We start from the raw sequence: 22,312 nt of genomic DNA on the forward strand, positions 1-22,312 counted from the left end.
TTTTTCCCATGAATTAAATTAAATCAAGCTTTGAATTTTCCCTTGATATGTAAATTTCAGTTTTTTTCCAATGGATTGAAAAATTGCTCATTTTTTCCTGTAAAACGAAACATTATGCTGAGTGAAATACGATGATTGAAGATTATAGAAATCGCCTTGTGACCTCTCGTTAGTTATTGTGTGGTATCAGCAGCCAACACTGAAAAGCACCACCCAGGATTACTGGACTTACAATGGAGTTTATGTAAGTGAATCTTCCATTTATGGTGGTGAGAAGCTGAAACAGACATACAGAAACATGGACGCAGGAATATCCCACCGTGGCCATCACTTTGCTTCAACGTATCTCTCCTAATCATTACCTCAACGTATCTCTCCTAATCCACTACCTGAATGTATCTATCCAATTTTTTTTTTTTTCCCATTCCACTCAAAATGACTTGTGCAATGTATCTATAGTTGCCAACATCTTGGGATTCCCATACGGGGAGACTACGCCTTAAAAATTCAAGTCTGATAAAATCACATTTATAGACCTACTTTTTACAAATTATAACACCTTCAAACAACACACTTAATTTTATACGGTCTTTTCTAGTGGACAACTGGATTTATTTTCTTAATTATAAATGACACAATAGTTAATTTATTAATGTCTAATAAAGATTTTCAGCCATGTTTGGGAAATTTGGCAAGTACATGTATATCAAATCTCTGCCAATAATGGGGAGTTGAACAAAATGTATGTTCATTTTTTCCAGTTTCAGACTGAATAAATTAACATGTTCAGATCTACATGAAACTTTGAAAGAATTTAGAGATTTTATTTGACAAATTGTATTTGATATAATAGAATTGTCTGATTTCTTTCAGCAATATTATCAGTGAGTATTCAAGTCAAGTGATACTTTACAAGCGGAGATGATTTTGTTTTAATTAAACATTGCCAGCTACAATTCCTATGAAAAACAATGTCACTTAAACTATAATGAGCCATACTTAAGATATTCCAAATACTGATAGAACTACAAAACACATGATTTTTGGGAACAAAGATACAAGGAGAAATTGGCCAATACTGGATATATTTCAGTTTTTGAAATTAATTATCTTCAACATTATGTGCCAGATACTGTATTAGGAATTGTTTTGTATGCATTTGCTTTCTAATCACTGGACATGATTCCATCCAAATGAAAGGTCATAACAAGAATATGTGACCAAAAACAATTCAAGAAGAAATAACCTACTTGGTGGCGCCACAGCAATTTCAGTTGTTCATAACATGAAGAATAAAAGTCAACATGAGATGTATTTAACAAAATTTTATGAAATGGTATGAAATGACTCTAGGCTATTGTGCACTTCCTCCTTGTAAATATAATAACAATATTCAATATACCAGATTAGAGCCTGTAAGAACAAATTTCTTCACCAGACAATCCTAGTTGTATTTTAACAGTCATGGTAATACTAGAAGGAACAAAAAATGCTACACTCTCAATGTATGTAAAAATAAATGATGGATAAGCACGAAGGCTGAAAACCTACGTTTGGGTGGTGTTGTCTTGGTAATGAGATGCATTGGGACTGACACGGCCCGACGGTAAGGGGGTTTCCCGTTCATACTCGTGCTCAGTGACCGGATACTGTCCGTCCGTGCCATCGCAAACCTGGCTCTGTTTATCTTCCGCAGGAAGTGCTCACTCTCTCTATCACTGCTTGTTAGATCTACAAAATGAGACTAAGTGTCATTGCCGGTTTAAATAAAGCCAGATGTCTTGAACTCTGTACTTCTGGCTGGAAATCAGTTACTAGATATGCTGTAACAATTGCTACCTGATCGCTCTACTCAGGTGATCACTGATGATCCTCAGTAAGATACAGGTGTCTTCTTCATTTGTTTGTAATCACAACCATATTCATTCTCAAATAAGCCCTGGGACCAATTTTCTAAATTCAGATTCAAAGTTGGGCAATGGGTTCATTATATAGCAGTTAAATTGCAATTTTTAGCATTTCTAATAAACTGCTAGGAATAGGGGTGGGCTTACTACCAGGCATGGACTTATTATCAGACTTGGGCTTATTCCAAGGCATAGGGTTATTCCAGGATATGGGCTTATTACCAGGCATGGGTTGTTTTTTTTACAAGGAATTGGTTTATTAATCGGAATGGGTTTATTAACAGACAGTGGCTTATTCCCAGGCATTGACTTATTACCAGACATGGGCTTTCAAAACGATGTATTTATATATATATATTTACACGTATATTCATGATTATGTATAAAGGATTTTAGAGGAGTTTTTAATTCATATCATATGAGGTTTTATGAAACCAGTCTAATATAAGTTTCAATTTTTGCGAGCATTGGCAAGGAAAAATTAAAACTACCGAGTAAGGTTTCCTAAAATCTCATATGAAATGAAAACCACTATCAAATACATTTTATCACACAACTCTAAAAACATACATTTTGGACAGGTTTCAAAGTGAAAATGTGGAGGACAAATCTAAATGGACGAATTCACTAGATACCACAGGTTGATTACCTGATAAAAATAAATATCAGTTTATGTTGGATTTTACAGAGATTACAGGTGATTCAGTTGAAGCAATGGATATGGGACAGAGAGACCTACCTGTAGGACAGGCGATGTCCCAGTGGCTCTGGGACAGAGAGACCTACCTGTAGGACAGGCGATGTCCCCATGGTTCTGGGACAGAGAGACCTACCTGTAAGACAGGCGATGTCCCCATGGTTCTGGGACAGAGAGACCTACCTGTAGGACAGGCGATGTCCCCATGGTTCTGGGACAGAGATACCTACCTGTAGGACAGGCAATGTCCCCGTGGTTCTGGGACAGAGAGACCTATCTGTAGGACAGGCGATATCTCCGTCATTCTGGGACAGAGAGACCTACCTGTAGGACAGGCAATGTCCCCATGGTTCTGGGACAGAGAGACCTATCAGTAGGACAGGTGATGTCCCTGTGGTATGGGACAGAGAGACCTACCTGTAGGACAGGGCAATGTCCCCATGGTTCTGGGACAGAGAGACCTACCTGTAGGACAGGTGATGTCCCTGTGGTATGGGACAGAGAGACCTACCTGTAGGACAGGCGATGTCCCCATGGTTCTGGGACAGAGAGACCTACCTGTAGGACAGGCGATGTCCCCATGGTTCTGGGACAGAGAGACCTATTGTAGGACAGGCGATGTCCCCATGGTTCTGGGACAGAGAGACCTACCTGTAGGACAGGCAATGTCCCCGTGGTTCTGGGACAGAGAGACCTACCTGTAGGACAGGCAATGTCCCCATGGTTCTGGGACAGAGAGACCTATCAGTAGGACAGGCAATGTCCCTATGGTTCTTGGACAGAGAGACCTACCAGTAGGACAATGTCCCTGTGGTTCTGGGACAGAGAGACCTACCAGTAGGACAATGTCCCTGTGGTTCTGGGACAGAGAGACCTACCTGTAGGGCAGGCGATATCTCCGTTGTTCTGGGAGAGAGAGACCTACCTGTAGGACAGGCGATGTCGCCGTGGTTCTGGGACAGAGAGACCTACCTGTAGGACAGGCGATGTCGCCGTGGTTCTCCAGGTCCAGCTGAGCTTCCAAAGACAGACTGTCAAAGCGAGCCAGGAAAAACTCCCAGGACAGGATCTTCTCGTCCTTCAGTACATTAGAGAGAAGTTGCATCCGCTGCAGGATCATGATCCGATCTGAGATAACATGGTCAAACTGGAACTCCATGCACTGGCACAGACACTGTGGAATGAAAATAAAAATCTTGCTTCGTAAATTCATGCATGTACTATGTAAAAAATATTCAATAAATCATGATTAATTATGTATAATCATGATGCAGTTTGTCTTTATTGTTTGTTTGCTTGGTTTATTGCCCCATGAACAGCGAGCGAGGATCATTTTGAGGCAAGGTCTCCTTGTAGTAGTTGGTGACTACCTCACTGAACAACTTCAGGAGGCCCTATCATTTGCTATCCAGAGCAATAAGGGTAAAGTGTCTTGCCCATGGACACAACCATGAGAGCACAGTCCAGCCAATTTTCTAAACTTCCACAAAAACATAAACTGACACGGGTAGGGAGCATCGAATCATGCACCTCAGATCTTCACAGACTGAGCTATCAAGCCCCCCTTGAATTTTTGAGACAGGGGCTGCTTGTAGTAGCTGGTGACTACCTCACTTCACAACATACTGGCGCCTCATCAAATAAATAATATCCATAACATTGGATTAAAGTATCTTGGCTCAGGACACCACCACAGATGATGATGTAAATTTGTTAAATAGGTTATTATACTTCTGTAGATAATTAAGCTTTCTACACAATTCTGAAATTCTTTGCTGTGCAACAAGGAAGATCTAGTGTATAATTTATGTAACTTTGTCCACTGTACTTCAAAATCAATATACATGTAGATATATATATCAACACACTTTGGGTATAAAAGTCTTGACAAAAATTTTTTTTACAATTGTAGAATCGTCATCAATAGAACTGATTGCTTACCTTGATTGAAGATTTCTTGATGGTCTCCAAGTACTGTATCGTTCTCTGGGCAATGGCGGCGTTGATATCAACGAGAGAGCCAATGAGGAGACAGAAGGCATGTGCCAGAGCGGTTTGTATGACCTGGTTATGTTGTATGGTTTCTCTGTCTAGGACCCTGGCCAACACAATCACCTTCTCAACTATACAAAATAAATATGACAGTTCAATCAGACATTCGTCTAAAACATCCAATTCAAAAGTGTATATTGAGAAAATTAAGATTTTGGAAAAAAAGACTGCAACCGAGCTCCCATATGCAAATTCTAACTTTTTGAAAAAGATTGCAACCTATTCTTGCTTGTGTAACAGCATAAAGTATATAATGGTAATTTAACATGAAAAATAACTTTTGAGGGCATGTAAACATTGTAAGCTCATAAATACAATTCAATTATACAGTACAAAATCATTGTAAGAACAGAGTATCTAACCTTTACTTAAACACAGTAGACACAATATTAGTTATATTAAACAGAGTGTGATAAAATACAAGATCAAATATCAATTAGGTGACTTACCAGCAGCAAATCTACATCGCCAATCATCAGAAATAAAATCGTCCTCTACGAGCCTCCAGAAAATGTCTGCCCCCGTCGGTAGTGTAAGACAGTGTAGCAGTAACGGTACACAAACTGATGCTAGGTGGGAGTGTTTGGCCTTCAGTAGCTTCCATAGACTGAAAACAGTGGAGTGGGGATATGTACGGTATGTGTTTGGAAATGATCTTTTTAAGATTTATTTCAACTACCATATATTCAATTACTTTTAGGACACATATATGGGGTATAAACTGTTTGGACAGACTTACATGTGCATGAAGTTTGGACACAGATTTATGGGGTAAAAGTGTTTGGAAAAACTTAATTGTGTATGAAGTGTATGGACACAGATTTATGGGGTATAAGTGTTTGGAAAAACTTACTTGGGTATGAAGAGTTTGGACAGATTTATGAGGTATAAAGTGTTTGGATAGACTTATTTGGGTATGAAGTGTTTGGACAGATTTATGGGGTATAAAGTAATTGGATAGACTTAATTAGGTATGAAGTGTTTGGACAGATTTATGGGGTATAAAGTGTTTGGATAGACTTACTTGGGTATGAAGTGTTTGGACAGATTTATGGGGTAAAAAGTGTTTTGATAGACTTACTTGGGTATGAAGTGTTTGGACAGATTTATGGGGTATAAAGCATTTGGATAGACTTACTTGGGTATGAAGTATTTGGACAGGCAGTATTTGACGAAGTCAGGACATTGGTTGATGGTGTAGTTCAGACATTCACCGTGGAGTATGAGGTACTTCATGGACACAAGCAGAGAGTAAAGGGCGTCTGTGTCGGATAGTTTACACAGCTCCTGGGGAATAGAGAGGCACATTATAAGACATTGCTAGATCTTAATACTGTGTAGTATCTGCTTTATTATCTAAAGTTGTTGATTAATTTAAAGAGTCATGATTGTCTTTTAATTCTTGATTAATTCAAATAGTCATTGTCTTTTAATTGTTGATTAATTCAAACAGACAAACAAACAAGAAAATGTCTGCAAGACATAAATTGCCTTGCTGCCACTTGAAACCTCGAAACACAGTTTGGTACGGATCGCATCAGCAGTTCCTGAGATTAAACCACACACTGGCCGGGTATGATGTTTTTAGGACATCCTTACCTGTAGGAACTGATAACCAGACCACACTGGACAGGTATGATGTTTTTAGGACATCCTTACCTGTAGGAACTGATAACCAGACCACACTGGACAGGTATGATGTTTTTAGGACATCCTTACCTGTAGGAACTGATAACCAGACCACACTGGACAGGTATGATGTTTTTAGGACATCCTTACCTGTAGAAACTGATAACCAGACCACACACTGGCTGGGTATGATGTTTTTGGGACACCCTTACCTGTAGGAACTGATAACCAGACCACACTGGACAGGTATGATGTTTTTAGGACATCCTTACCTGTAGGAACTGATAGCCAGACCACACTGGACAGGTATGATGTTTTTAGGACATCCTTACCTGTAGGAACTGATAACCAGACCACACACTGGACAGGTATGATGTTTTTAGGACACCCTTACCTGTAGGAACTGATAACCAGACCACACTGGACAGGTGTGATGTTTTTAGGACATCCTTACCTGTAGGAACTGATAACCAGACCACACTGGACAGGTATGATGTTTTTAGGACATCCTTACCTGTAGGAACTGATAACCAGACCACACTGGACAGGTATCATGTTTTTAGGACATCCTTACCTGTAGGAACTGATAACCAGACCACACTGGACAGGTATCATGTTTTTAGGACACCCTTACCTGTAGGAACTTGTGGAACAACTGTAGATGGATAGGCATGGTGGATACATCAAACTGGGGGATCTCTTCTTCCTTCTCTTCCTCCTCCTCTGGCTATCCTCTCCATTGGACGAGGAACCTGTAGTAAAATGATACATGTTATTCTTTATTTCATAAACTAATGAAATATCACAGCAGGATTCATATGTTTTTACTGTGGAAAGGTGTACCTACACTTTTCCAGGTGTAAAATGCTGGTTGCTTTGTTTACCTTTTTTTATTGTTTTATGGCCTGTGGAAAGTTAAGATTAATTTAATTATAAGGCAAAACGACCAGAAAAAGATGTTCACAAAAAATCACATCAATCTCAATTTAAGGAATGTTAAGAGGTAAAATGCTAAATATCAATGCAGGCAAGTAAATATCATTTTCAGTGTCACTTGTCCTTCGGGCAAGTTTAGGTTCAAATTAGTACATATATGTACTTGCCTAGGGTGAAATATAGTTGTTCAATTTACCTGAATTGGTAGCATATTTAATTTCTTAAAGAAATGAAAATTCCACTTGTCTTTAGGCAAATAATGAACAATATTTACTTGCCCACAGATCAAATCTACTGGCACTCGGCCATCGGACCTGGGATTTTCCTCGGCAATTATCACACCAAACAAACTTGTTAAAACAAATATATATATTTATATATATCTTATGGTAAAAGTCTATTGCATGCATGTATTGTTTGAGAATATAGCTGTAATACAGATCACTTTTCACAGACAATGTATCAAAGAATAGCACTCTTCTTACTAACAGGGCAAATATTTAAGTTTTTTTAAAGTATGAATTTTATTATTTTGTTTTTCAACAATTGCAAAAAAAGAAACACCAATTTTTATCAATCACTCTTGTAGACTCAGATGGAAGTGCACAAGGTATCTTACTATTGAAGTATCTGGAGAAAACCCATGTGGTCAGGCAGGTAACCCCCCCATACATTTGCACGTCCGAATATGGAATCAAACCCTGCCTGCCTAGGTGAAAGACAAGTGCCTGACCACTGTGCCATCTGACCATTCAGACTGACCAGTATGACGTGTTATAAGGTTACAGAAAATGGTGTGTCATGTCCTTCTGCCCTGTACATAGCATCCAGGGCCAGGTTGTTCAAAAGGTGATTAGGTTAATCACTTGATTAGTGAAAATTTTATTTCTCATTTGTTGAAAAACCTGTTAATATATCGTCTTGAAATTACGCCAGTTGGAAGAGAACTAAGAATTACAGAATTTCATGAAGTTTTGTCAAGTAAGTTCTACCAGAAATTATTATACCAGGATTTGAAAAATGTTGTTAAAATGTGATTAGCCTAATTGCCTTTTGAACAACTGGGCCCAGATGTACAACTAAACCGTCGTTAAGTACTATACCCAATATGTATCGTTGTCTAAACTTACTCTTCCTGTCAGTTGGTGAGGATGCGTGAGGATGAGGCTTGGTGTTGACCGAGGAGAACTTCACCTCCTCGATCTTTGGCACGTCCTTGGGTGGAATCTTGGCAGTGTCACGGGGACAGTAGCAGCACATGACCTTGGAAGTCAGCTGGTGCCACAGGGCCACATTCTGACAGAACGTACAACTGGATGCCTGCAGCTCTTGGCTACAGGTGTGGCTACCGTCCCATGTCACATTCAGCATCGATGTCAGTAAAGACATGATCTGACGACTCGTCTCATTGTAAATGCCAAGGTATTTAGGAAATTCTTGAAGTTCAAGCTGTTTTGGTAAAATAATTACAAGAACATATGGTTATTTTATCTGTTAATAAGCCCCAGACCACAAATAAGCATGGTTCTTCATTGTTGCAGAATCATCAATTTAAAAATAGTCAGCTATAAATGGTTCACAATTAAGCCCTCCTAAATCTTACCTTAAAATACTGAACTTCTACATTAGGGGAGGGGACTTATTTGAGGATAGATACGATATTATTTTCTTGATATTAAACACAACCAGTTTAAGCTGATACTATGTATTTCAACCAATATGTTTCCACTCTTCAAACTGGCAAAACATGGTGGTCATATTGGCTGCAATGTCCATACAAAGCTTTTCTAAGATGCATGAATACAAGAGTTTCAGAAAATGTACATAAAACACTTGCCTGTTTTAGACACATGTCTAGCATCATACAAAAGCAAGGAAGAACTAGTTCCGTCTCACGGTCGTAAATCTCATACGCCTCGACCACGACATGAGATTTCTCGGGGCTAAGAGGTGGAGGGCATTCCTCTATAGGGGTGCTAGGAGCAAATATCTGCTGGTGGTTACCACCTGTGGCCCCCGCCTTTTTGGACTCTCCCTGTGTGATGATAGTACACAGGTTCTCCACCCCGCTCTGGAACATGTTCAGCAGCATGTTGATAGGGATGATCACGTCTAGTGTTGACAGAATCTGAGGAGGAAAGTTCAACAAATATTTATATAAATTTGAAAACAACTGCAAAACAGGTAAAATCAACTTAGTATGTTGACCACTCTCCAGATGGAAGTGTAAGAGTGGTCTTACTGTGGGATTTAACCAGAGTACCCACAGAAAACCCATGAGGTTGGACAGGTGATCCAAACACCTTTTAACGTTAGATTGTTGCCAAGGTGAAAGAGTGCATTAACACTGCATTAACATTCTACCCATATAAAAGAAAGGATATGATAAACATTCAAAGGAACATTTGTATGAAACAATTTTTTTTTTAATTTGCCTACATGAATTTTTGTCTCATACTCAACATTCTCATTTGGCAGTGTGTATCTCCCATATCAAAGTTAACTAGAACACAGACATTTCAATAAGGGTCATACTGTGCGCCTTGAAGTGTATCTACCCTAAAAACTTAAAGCAAAATCATTTTTTATTCAGAAATATGGGTAATAATGTAAAAAGTCTGGCCTTTATAATGTACATTTGAACGCATATTCACAGTTCTATCGCACATCATAGTGTATCATCACATGAAATTTCAGAAAATTTGGCCAACAAGATTATGAGATGATTTCTAGAAATGAAAATACTGGTGGACAGACAGACACCATGATTACCATAGGGCGCCCACATTTCGATGCAGGACCATATCAACTTGACATTTACCTGTAGCCACTGCAGTGCTTGCTCCTGTACATAGGCACTGGTGTCAGTGAAGCGGTCAGAGATAAACTGGAGGATCTTCTCAGGACTGTCCGGTGTAAATGGCAGGGGACATAACTGGATGTCAAAGGCTTTGCTGAAATACAAAAGGAAAATGGATTCCTGAATTAACGTTTCTGTATAAACTCATATCAGATTAATTTTTGGTAAGTACACAAAGCAAGGACCTGAAAGATGCCTCTGACACAGTCATTAGATACAATGTACTTCTAATCTCCTAATAACCTTAAACTAAGCTATTTGATCAAAGGAAAGATTATTTTAATTTTCTTGAATCAAGAAACCTTGTAATCATCATTTAACTGTTATTTGGTGCTATTTGAAAAATTGTTTTATATTGGACTTTAGTTTTGTAAACTAGACAAATTGAAAATTAAAAAAAAATTATCCTGGAAGAATTTGTTGAAGGCAGTTGAAGAGAAAATGAAGTTTCAAAGCTGATCAGATATGCCCCTGCAGATTTTCAGTAACAACTAATTTTCAGGACAATGACAAGTTCATTTACCCGTGAATAACTTTGTTAACACTGAATTCATGGAGTTAATGTTGAAAAATTCAGTAAATGATGAGATTGTAAGGACAATCTTGTATTTTGAATATAGAAATAATAGCACTTGACAATATGTATAACTGCTTACTCAGGATTACCATTCAAGAAGAATTCATTTCCAGTTTGAAAATTTGGTTAACTTAGAATTAGGCTGATCAAAAATCATGGAGCCAGGGAGAACTTCTTCAATTTCATCGTGAATTGAAAAGGGGAGTGGGTATCGCAAAAGGGGTATCTCTTTGCCAATTTAGGGCATATTTTCAGCAATTCTTGAATAGCAGATTTTTTATGAAAATTTTGAAAAAGTTGACAGATAGATGTGGAGCTTCAGCCATTTTGATTTCATTCAGACATGAAAATGTTGATTGTTGATAATTACCTGAGAAGAACTTTGAGTTCGTGAAGATCTTCTGTAGGGACCTCTGTCCTGATGGCCTCCAACCAGTAAGGCATCACATAATCCCATATCTACAAAATAATACCGCTATTCAACATATACGTAAAATGATGATATCATTCACCTCAAAGGTGTTGATGTCATTTACCTCAAATGTGATGATGTCATCTACCTCAAAAGTGATTATGACATTTACCTCAAAAGTGATTATGACATTTACTTCAAAGGTGTTGATGTCATTTACCGCAAAAGTGATGATGTAATTGACCTCATTAGTGCTGATGTCACTTACCTCAAAAGTGATGATGTCATAAGGTACCAGACAGAAGAAACAGTTGAGGCCCTCCTTGATTTGTGTTGTCCTGCTCACCAGTGTGTCCCTGTAGCAAAATAAATCAGCTTTTATCACCAAGTTTGTCCACTGACCACCTTAATACCATAATTAAAGACTATCATATACATACAACATTGAACATGGGGAAGTTTTGTGGTTAATTTATAACTTCATCAAAAAATATTCTAATAACGTGTCCTATATATTTAGATGTGTTTTATGCTTGTTTATATGCCCAGTTTATTTGTTATCATCACCCTAGTCCATGCTAGTTCTCATTTGGTACATGTAATATATAATGGATTTGACCGAGATCTATATGGTGGATGTCATACAACACGGATTTGACCGAGATCTATATGGTGGATGTAATATAACATGGATTTGACAGAGATCTATATGGTGGATGTAATATATAATGGATTTGACCGAGATCTATATGGTGGATGTAATATAACATGGATTTGACAGAGATCTATATGGTGGATGTAATATAACATGGATTTGACAGAGATCTATACGGTGGATGTAATATATAATGGATTTGACCGAGATCTATATGGTGGATGTCATACAACACGGATTTGACCGAGATCTATACGGTGGATGTAATATAACATGGATTTGACCTGAGATCTATATGGTGGATGTAATATAACATGGATTTGACCGAGATCTATACGGTGGATGTAATATAACATGGATTTGACCGAGATCTATATGGTGGATGTCATATAACATGGATTTGACCGAGATCTATACGGTGGATGTAATATAACATGGATTTGACCGAGATCTATATGGTGGATGTAATATAACATGGATTTGACCGAGATCTATATGGTGGATGTAATATAACACGGATTTGACCGAGATCTATACGGTGGATGTAATATAACATGGATTTGACCGAGATCTATACGGTGGATGTCATGTAACATGGATTTGACCGAGATCTATATGGTGGATGTAATATAACATGGATTTGACCGAGATCTATATGGTGGATGTAATATAACATGGATTTGACAGAGATCTATATGGTGGATGTAATATAACATGGATTTGACCGAGATCTATACGGTGGATGTAATATAACATGGATTTGACCGAGATCTATACGGTGGATGTCATGTAAAATGGATTTGACCGAGATCTATATGGTGGATGTAATATAACATGGATTTGACCGAGATCTATATGGTGGATGTCATATAACATGGATTTGACCGAGATCTATACGGTGGATGTCATGTAACATGGATTTGACAGAGATCTATACGGTGGATGTAATATAACATGGATTTGACCGAGATCTATATGGTGGATGTAACATAACATGGATTTGACCTGAGATCTATATGGTGGATGTAATATAACATGGATTTGACCGAGATCTATACGGTGGATGTCATGTAACATGGATTTGACCGAGATCTATATGGTGGATGTAATATAACATGGATTTGACCGAGATCTATATGGTGGATGTAATATAACACGGATTTGACCGAGATCTATACGGTGGATGTAATATAACATGGATTTGACCGAGATCTATATGGTGGATGTCATGTAACATGGATTTGACCGAGATCTATATGGTGGATGTCATATAACATGGATTTGACCGAGATCTATACGGTGGATGTAATATAACATGGATTTGACCGAGATCTATACGGTGGATGTAATATAACATGGATTTGACCGAGATCTATACGGTGGATGTAATATAACATGGATTTGACCGAGATCTATATGGTGGATGTCATATAACATGGATTTGACCGAGATCTATATGGTGGATGTCATGTAACATGGATTTGACCGAGATCTATATGGTGGATGTAATATAACATGGATCTACATATACTCTACTCACCAGAACCCACCAACACGGGCATACTCGACTGGGTGGGGCAACAGACATGACACGATCACCTCAAAATGTGTGTGTCCAATCTCCTCCAGCCACTCGTAGATATACTGTAACAGGTAACATCAGGTATATATAGAGGTGTAAACATCTGTATGTAAGTCTGTGGAATAATGGGGTAGATCAAATGATGTCATTAGTCACAAATTAGTCATGCATGGTTCATACAGGTCTGTCGAAGAATTTTTCAAGCACTTTTCATGTGGTTTTCAAGTAATTTTAAGCACTTTTTCCCCCCAAGTATCAAAAGCTAGTCTAAGACTAAAATTTCCTAGAGAGTGGAATACTTACACCAGGTTTCAGCTTTTCTAATGCATTTCCAATGTTATCTACAACATCAAATACACTGAATTACCAGTACTGTACTATATATACTTATCACACACTAATTGTTCATTGTTTTCAGATACAAAACATGAAAGTATTTCTTTACCTAAAGTATTGAGTAAATAACAATGTGCATCTCATTAAGAGATTTTACATATATTTGCAATATTTGCATTTAATTATGAGTCTATCATAAAATTAGAATACAGTATCTTGTAAATCAGGTCCAAGAACATTTTAAGAATCAACTTTAAGGCAGGCGTTATCAGGTACATTAATTTTGCAAAAGTATTCACTACAGTACAACCATGAAAATAAACGCTCACAAAAAGTGAGTAATCTACAGTATTTTTGGATAAATCCATTAATTTCTAACTTTTGATCAGTATTGATATGTTGTAACACTGTACAGACTTACCATCAGGGAGATAGGCTGTCGCATCAAACCACTGGAACAACATGCCGAGCAGACGGCCCAGGATCTCCTGTAATTAATCAAAACTTTAAACTCAGCATACAGTATACATGTGCTAAAGAAAATTACAGACATGTAAATTGTTGCAAAAAGAGTTTTAATTAAGTAAACTATAGGAAAAATGTCTGTTATTATTTTACTTTCTTAGAGGCCAAGTTTTGTATGCAACACACTTCCACCTCGAGATATTCCCCAGACAAACTAACACAGGGAGTAATGGAGTAGTCCAAGGTCTGGCATAACCCTATTGGGAAATAATAACCATGATATATATTATAATACAGAAAGTCACCAATTAATCCACGTACAATAGGAATATCCTCTCGAGAGCTGCACAACTCCACCATCAGCCAAATGCCGTAGCGACTTAGCAGTTTTCTTTCTCCGGCTTCTTCCATGGCAAAAAAATCATCGTCATCAGTGAAATGTGGCCGATGTTCATCTCCCATCTCGACCATTCTCTTAGACTCGATGGGCTGGGCTTCCTTCAGGAGACTGCAACACAATCAACATTAAAGATTAAATTTCTAAAAGAGCACAACCAGAGTTTTAGCTAAAGCTGCCTGTATAGCCTTTTAAACTACATTTATAGAAAAAAAGGACCCCACTTATTTCAAGAAAGTCAATTCAAACTTGACGAGACCCATTTGATCTGAAAATTACTCCATTTATGAAAAGCCCATATGCAAACCTTATTACAACACAAAAACATTTAGGATAAAATCTCTGAAATTAAACAACACCAATTCAAAAGTAAAATCTCTCAAATCTTGTTTTGATTATGTAAAAAATTTGGCAAAAAATGGAATAAATTAAAAAAAAAAAAATCACTCAAGGACTATAATGTTAACATTATTCTTACCTTACAATGGCATCCATGAGATAGCGTTGCATCTCCAGACTACAGTCCCAGATCTCCGGTACACTGACATGGTATACATGGTTACGGCCTCGGTTAGTGTTGTGTCGCGACTCGTGACAGATCTGACAGTACCGAATTGGACGGTTCCCGTTGAAACTGGCGCAGTCAATCGAGAAACACGTACACATTGCCAGGTTGTCTCGTGATTTACAGTTCTGGAACGAAGGGAATAAACTTAATAAATGTATGATGTTAAAGAGAAAGGTGATTGCAATAAAATTCTTAAAGAATAAGCTGATCATTTTAAGAGCAAAATCTCATTTATACAGATGGTTGAAGCGTAAGACAGAGGATATAGTTGTAAATCTCAAGGTATTTTCACAGATGAAGCGTTAGAGAGAGGATATAAAGAGGTTACACAGTGAGTGGTTGTTTGATATGGAATTTATTTCACACTTGTAAGTTATTTTTTAAAAGTTACAAAAGACACTCGAAAGCTTGTGTCTTTTGTAAGTTTTAAAAAATAGCTAACAATTGTGAAATAAATTCCATATCCAAAAATCACGAGTCATGTGACCTGTTTCTACCACAATAATATTGGCTTGAATAAAACGGAAATGTGGCCAAGTCTTATTACCGGAAGGTCATATTCAACTAGTGGAATATAATATATATATATATCCAACAGTCGGCACATTTAAACAATGACTTGAGTGAAATAACACAGGGTATTGTGGTAGAAAGTTGTAAATCACACCTTATTTTCACATATGGTTGAAGCATGAGAGGGAGGATATAGTTGTATTTCACCTTATTTTCATAGTTGTAAATCTCACCTTATTTTCACAGATGGTTGAAGCGTGAGACATGGGCAGTAGTATGTCAGTCATATACTCGCTGTGTTCCTTCCTCAGCACGTCAGCACAGTCACTACAGATGTAGAGGGGAGGCGGTTTGTCACCGGAGTGGATAGCCAGGGCGGGGTTCAAACACATCTAAACCAAAACACACATTTTACCATCATATTACATGATATTATTTACATGATAAACCATGATATTACATAATATTAGTAATTATTAATAAGAGTATAATATTAAATGCAAAATTAACAGTCAAATACACTGCTGAATTATTTAAATAGATATTAAATAATTTAACTTCACTTCAAACATTCTGCTTACCCTTATGACCCCTTCTGTGTCAACATGTCATTAAGGCTATCTCTCTCCTAACAGGGGCTACTATCTCTATTCATAGAAAATTAACTTTTTTTGCTTGTTTGCGGATGTTTCATACTAGATTTGGTTAAAATCTGCTTGGCTCTTCTGAAAGAGTAGTCTTTGATGGAAAATTTATAATAGATGACAATCTTCATACGATTGTGTGAGCTCAAATTTGACCTTCAACCAAATAAATTCAAATATATTTCAAACTCCTGGTATCAGACAACATTGATAGCCATATCATTCTGTAACGGATGTCTTTCAATCCTCACCTTCACAGCCTGGCAGTTTCCGGAGTTTACACACCCTCGCCTCTGACACAGGACCGGGGGCCAGGCTTAAAAAAATACAGGACACAAAACATGAAATATTTCACTTTGTCAATCAATGATAAATACAAAACTTTATATAAGGCAGTCAAGTTATTCAGAACTAAATAGAACATTCATTTCATTTCATATGAGGATTACAAACCAACTTTAGTAATTATAGCAATCCTATGGCTATCTTTTTCATGTTTCTTCTAGAACTTAACCTATCAGTCAGTAAGTTTTTGAAATTTCCATGGGAAGAGTATAACATGTTCAGCTTTTCAAGTCAAAGAAAATTACAAAACTTTATAGACTTCCTTTTGACATCTTATGAAAAATATATATTTGAAATAGGTCTTTCCTCTGGCATATACATGTACCTGGATTTTTAAAGATATCTATACAATAAAGAAAGTTTTACTGATCCATTAGGTCATTTACCTTTCAAATAAAGAGGGATGTTAAATATGAATCAGGGATACTTCAGACATCAGTACTGACCTACATATCTGTAATTAATGCGCCTCCCTGTGTCCGACTGTGATGGACTCAGCTGTGGCCAGTAGTAGAACAACAGGTTGGCCGCTGGTGCCCGACCCGCTGGCGGACCATAGGCAATGATACTGAGGATGTCCTGTATAAAGACAATGTTATACATCGTTTCTTTGACCGATAAGTATAGATAGGTAAAAACTATGAAATATCAACATTTGTCAAACAGTATTCAACTCACAATAACACTTATAAAAAAGATGCAGATTGAAATTCTATGTTATTGTATTTTTTTTATGCAAAAACAAAATTGGTATTCAAAGAAAGGAAAATTATATATTTGTATTTCTGAAAAATTAAAGTTATTTCAAGTGGAAATAGACCAGAATGGAGAGAGATATGAATTTAATTTGCTGGTTATAAAACTCACCTTAATAAGGTCCCGCTTGATGCTCATAAAACACTCCATGATCTGAGAGTGGAAGGCTACAACAGCAAGTATACATTGGGTACAGGTAATATCAAACAAATAGCAGTGGTGTTGTGTAAGTGACCACATTATCACCAAATTCTATTTACCATATTCAACCTAATAAGTACATTCTCTGCTTACAAAAAACACAAAAGGGGCATGCTTAGTAAAACCATGTACTGCGAAAATATTTTGAGTTAAATTTGTGTGGAAAAAATAACTTTTTTTTTTTTTTACAACTCTTTATGTAGTGAAAACAGTCTTGGTTAAAGGACTTAAAATTCTATTAGCATATCAGTGAGGTCAGAATGTTTCAATTAACATCATCTTTTTTCTGAAAAAGTAGAGTGTGCTTATAATTATAGGGTAGGACCAGGACGTTATATAGGTAGAATATGGTAATATTTTTTGTGAGTACTGGTTATGATACAAAATACTTTTGTGAGTGATGGGCCGACTTGTCTAAATAAAATGTTTGAGGATACTTACAGCCATTATCTGTATGCTGTAACACCATAGTTATGATGGCCGCAGCGGACTCACTGGCATAGGACGGCTCGAGACAGCCATCGAATCCTACAATTCAAAATGTATCATATACAGTAAAACATGTTTAGTACGAACACGCTTATAGCGATTTTATGGATATTGCGAACTGATTCCGATTCCCTAGTTATTCTCCCTCTTACTTCTATGTAATTCTGTAATTATATTGCGAATTTCACATAGCGAAATATTGTCTATAGCGAACCAATTTAGCTGTCCCGACGGCTGAAATTCCATGTTATTTTAACACTATAGTACGAACTCATCTCCGAAGTCGGAGTCATGCCCTGGTGATCACGACGGTGTAATCGATAGGCACCCGAGGGCATGTTTCAGGGTGTATATTTGTACAGCGATTGAATCGGTGAGTTATGTTTTGATGACCCCTGAATAAAGTGAGCTGTTTTGTCGATGATTTTTATGTCAAGTTGTTAATCCATTCTTAGATGTCTAATTAGTGTGTACACAGTACATGTATGTTTCGCAATGGCTTTATCATCAAGCGATTGAGAGCTAGTGAAAGCGAGACTTCCGGGGTAAAGGTCACCGTGACCGATTTCGTCAGTATTGATGCAGATGTTGTAAAAGACATTATGAACGTTTTGGACAGTGAAAACGAAGAGAAAATAGAGACAGAGTAGGAACATTCCGTAATCAGTGGTGCTACGGCGAGTGATTATTTACGCGGGATAAGCCATTTTCTGGAGTCCCAATATGATATGTCAGATGTTTTAGTACTTTGTACACACTTGCCTCACCCGGAAAAGTTTCGCAGAAAGTTATACTGACTTAAAATATTGAATCGCTTCTTTAATTATACTTGCTGTAATTTTATTTTTACTATATTCATACAGCGAAGTTTTTAGGAAAAAACAATGAAATTCGTAATACATGTAATACGAACTATCGATATAACGAACTGATTCAGTTGGTCCCCTGGGATTCGTTATAACCGTGTTTTACTGTATATAATAAATGTATATCAAGAACGTTAACAAATTATATTTATCACAGTACATGTTTATCAAAAATAAACTATAATTAAATTGTCATGAAATCCTTTATAAATTTGATTAAAATTTCTGACTGGTTGCTCATCAGAAATATAACAAACTTCAATTGTCAAAATCCAAGATGGCTGCCTGTCGGCCATGTTGTTTTCCCATCGGTCCCAAAATGCAATATGCATAACTAGGCACCAAGAGGAACCTACATATGAAATTTGAGAAAGATCCCTTCAGTACTTTCTCAGAAAGAGCGATAACAAACTTCAATGGTCAAAATCCAAGATGGCTGCCTGTCGGCCATCTTGTTTTTCGATCGGTCCCAACATGCAATATGCATAACTAGGCACCAAGGGGAACCTACATATGAAATTTGAGAAAGATCCCTTCAGTACTTTCTCAGAAATAGCGATAACAAACTTCAATGGTCAAAATCCAAGATGGCTGCCTGTCGGCCATCTTGTTTTCCGATCGGTCCCAAAATGCAATATGCATAACTAGGCACCAAGGGGAACCTACATATGAAATTTGAGAAAGATCCCTTCAGTACTTTCTCAGAAATAGCGATAACAAACTTCAATGGTCAAAATCCAAGATGGCTGCCTGTCGGCCATGTTGTTTTTCGATCGGTCCCAAAATGCAATATGCATAACTAGGCACCAAGGGGAACCTACATATGAAATTTGAGAAAGATCCCTTCTGTACTTTCTCAGAAATAGCGATAACAAACTTCAATGGTCAAAATCCAAGATGGCTGCCTGTCGGCCATCTTGTTTTCCGATCGGTCCCAAAATGCAATATGCATAACTAGGCACCAAGGGGAACCTACATATGAAATTTGAGAATGATCCCTTCAGTACTTCCTCAGAAATAGTGATAACAAACTTCATTTGTCAAAATCAAAGATGGCTGCCTGTCGGCCATGTTGTTTTCTGATTGGTCTCAAAATGCAATATGCATAACTAGGCACCAAGGGGAACCTACATATGAAATTTGAGGAAGATCCCTTCAGTACTTTCTCAGAAATAGCGATAACAAACTTCAATGGTCAAAATCCAAGATGGCTGCCTGTCGGCCATGTTGTTTTCCGATCGGTCCCAAAATGCAATATGCATAACTAGGCACCAAGGGGAACCTACATAAGAAATTTGAGAAAGATCCCTTCAGTACTTTCTCAGAAATAGCGATAACAAACTTCAATTGTCAAAATCCAAGATGGCTGCCTGTCGGCCATGTTGTTTTCCGATCGGTCCCAAAATGCAATATGCATAACTAGGCACCAAGGGGAACCTACATAAGAAATTTGAGAAAGATCCCTTCAGTACTTTCTCAGAAATAGCGATAACAAACTTCAATTGTCAAAATCCAAGATGGCTGCCTGTCGGCCATGTTGTTTTCCCATCGGTCCCAAAATGCAATATGCATAACTAGGCACCAAGAGGAACCTACATATGAAATTTGAGAAAGATCCCTTCAGTACTTTCTCAGAAAGAGCGATAACAAACTTCAATGGTCAAAATCCAAGATGGCTGCCTGTCGGCCATCTTGTTTTTCGATCGGTCCCAACATGCAATATGCATAACTAGGCACCAAGGGGAACCTACATAAGAAATTTGAGAAAGATCCCTTCAGTACTTTCTCAGAAATAGCGATAACAAACTTCAATTGTCAAAATCCAAGATGGCTGCCTGTCGGCCATGTTGTTTTCCCATCGGTCCCAAAATGCAATATGCATAACTAGGCACCAAGGGGAACCTACATATGAAATTTGAGAAAGATCCCTTCAGTACTTTCTCAGAAATAGCGATAACAAACTTCAATTGTCAAAATCCAAGATGGCTGCCTGTCGGCCATGTTGTTTTTCGATCGGTCCCAAAATGCAATATGCATAACTAGGCACCAAGGGGAACCTACATATGAAGTTTGAGAAAGATCTCTTCAGTACTTTCTGAGGATTAGCGATAACAAGAATTGTTTACGGACGGACGGAGGGACGGACGGACGGAGGGACGGACGGACGGACGGACGACGGACCACGGACGCAGGGCGATTTGAATAGCCCACCATCTGATGATGGTGGGCTAATAAACATATATGCGTTCTACCACTGTTACACTATACTATATCACTGATTTTCTGACTGTCTGCTGTTTCATCCCAGGAAATGAAAGTGACTAACAAAGACATTTAGTTATAATTAATTCTGGTTTTTGGGATAATGAACAAAGAGAAATTAACTATAGAACATGTCAGATTAAATAAATTCCAATGCCTCCGCTAAGCATCGAACCCACGACCTCTGGCTTACTAGTCTTGCACTCAACCAATCCAGGTAAAGAGAAGTTCTGTCTAGCCAAGCGGTATATTTTGGCTTGTATTCAACAGAGTTTAACATAGAAACAGATGACTTCCTTAACATAGGTTTTATATGAATACATTACCTAGTGTCATCGGCAGCATGTTGCTACAGAGCAAGTCGATGGTGTCTTTGTGGAGGGTCGGGGGGAAAATAGCCAGTGTAGAGGCCACGGTGTAAGGGAGAGAATCCAATAAGTCATGCTCCAGGAACGGTACAAGACAGCCCAGCACCTTCAGTACATTCTCCCCGATCTCTGTAATAATCATATCTTATATAACAGCTGTCTGTGTCATTTTCAGTTTTATAGTAAATGCAATGCAGCTGCACCTGCTGTATATACTGTGTATGTACAACACCCAGCAATAAGCCTAATATGTCTAATATATAAGCCCAACCATGTTTACTGTAGCTCAGTAAAATTACTAGCAATAACAAATGCTTTATCATTGTCCAGTAATAAGCCCACCCCTTAACTTTGAGTTATGCATTGAATCTCTAGGTTGTCACAGTATAAATATGACATGTACATGAACTACCTTAGTTTTGAAAATTTGGGAAATCAATAAGGATCAAGGAATTTGTTAGATAAAAAATAATGAAAAACACACTAATTTATTTTTAAAACTCATGTTTTTTGACAATTTATTTTTGTTACTTAAAACATTTTTAACAGAAAACACAAATACTTAAGGTCTTTTTAATCATGCAGACTTACCTAGCTGTTTTACCTGCATGGTTGGTACAATATCAATCATGTCCAGAACGGCATAGTAGAGCTCTGTATACTTAAGGTTAGGAAACACAGACAGTCTGACACTGTCTCTCTGGCGCGGGCCATAACTCTCAGCAGGGAATGTTAGGGACATCCTTCAGCACGCTGCAATAGAAAAAGTGTGGCATTATGTAAAGACTGAAAAAA

The 22,312-nt window shown here is 37.7% G+C and overlaps 1 protein-coding gene across 1 annotated transcript in view; it reads right to left on the bottom strand.

The window, feature by feature from the left end:
* LOC117322614 (protein unc-79 homolog) overlaps window positions 1-22,312 on the bottom strand; it is a 76,885-nt gene that overhangs the window by 53,083 nt on the left and 1,490 nt on the right. The window contains 25 exon segments of the mRNA XM_033877552.1: window positions 1,552-1,731; window positions 3,577-3,778; window positions 4,546-4,727; window positions 5,106-5,263; window positions 5,795-5,943; window positions 6,920-7,012; window positions 7,418-7,467; window positions 8,352-8,670; window positions 9,059-9,349; window positions 10,043-10,175; window positions 11,029-11,117; window positions 11,339-11,426; window positions 13,266-13,369; window positions 13,611-13,648; window positions 14,065-14,131; window positions 14,430-14,616; window positions 14,984-15,198; window positions 15,820-15,978; window positions 16,482-16,546; window positions 17,022-17,154; window positions 17,443-17,498; window positions 17,974-18,060; window positions 21,476-21,646; window positions 22,109-22,244; window positions 22,246-22,270. Coding sequence (XP_033733443.1) covers window positions 1,552-1,731; window positions 3,577-3,778; window positions 4,546-4,727; window positions 5,106-5,263; window positions 5,795-5,943; window positions 6,920-7,012; window positions 7,418-7,467; window positions 8,352-8,670; window positions 9,059-9,349; window positions 10,043-10,175; window positions 11,029-11,117; window positions 11,339-11,426; window positions 13,266-13,369; window positions 13,611-13,648; window positions 14,065-14,131; window positions 14,430-14,616; window positions 14,984-15,198; window positions 15,820-15,978; window positions 16,482-16,546; window positions 17,022-17,154; window positions 17,443-17,498; window positions 17,974-18,060; window positions 21,476-21,646; window positions 22,109-22,244; window positions 22,246-22,270 — 3,377 coding nt within the window.

Source organism: Pecten maximus, chromosome 3, assembly GCF_902652985.1.
Source record: "Pecten maximus chromosome 3, xPecMax1.1, whole genome shotgun sequence".
NCBI lineage: Eukaryota > Metazoa > Mollusca > Bivalvia > Pectinida > Pectinidae > Pecten > Pecten maximus.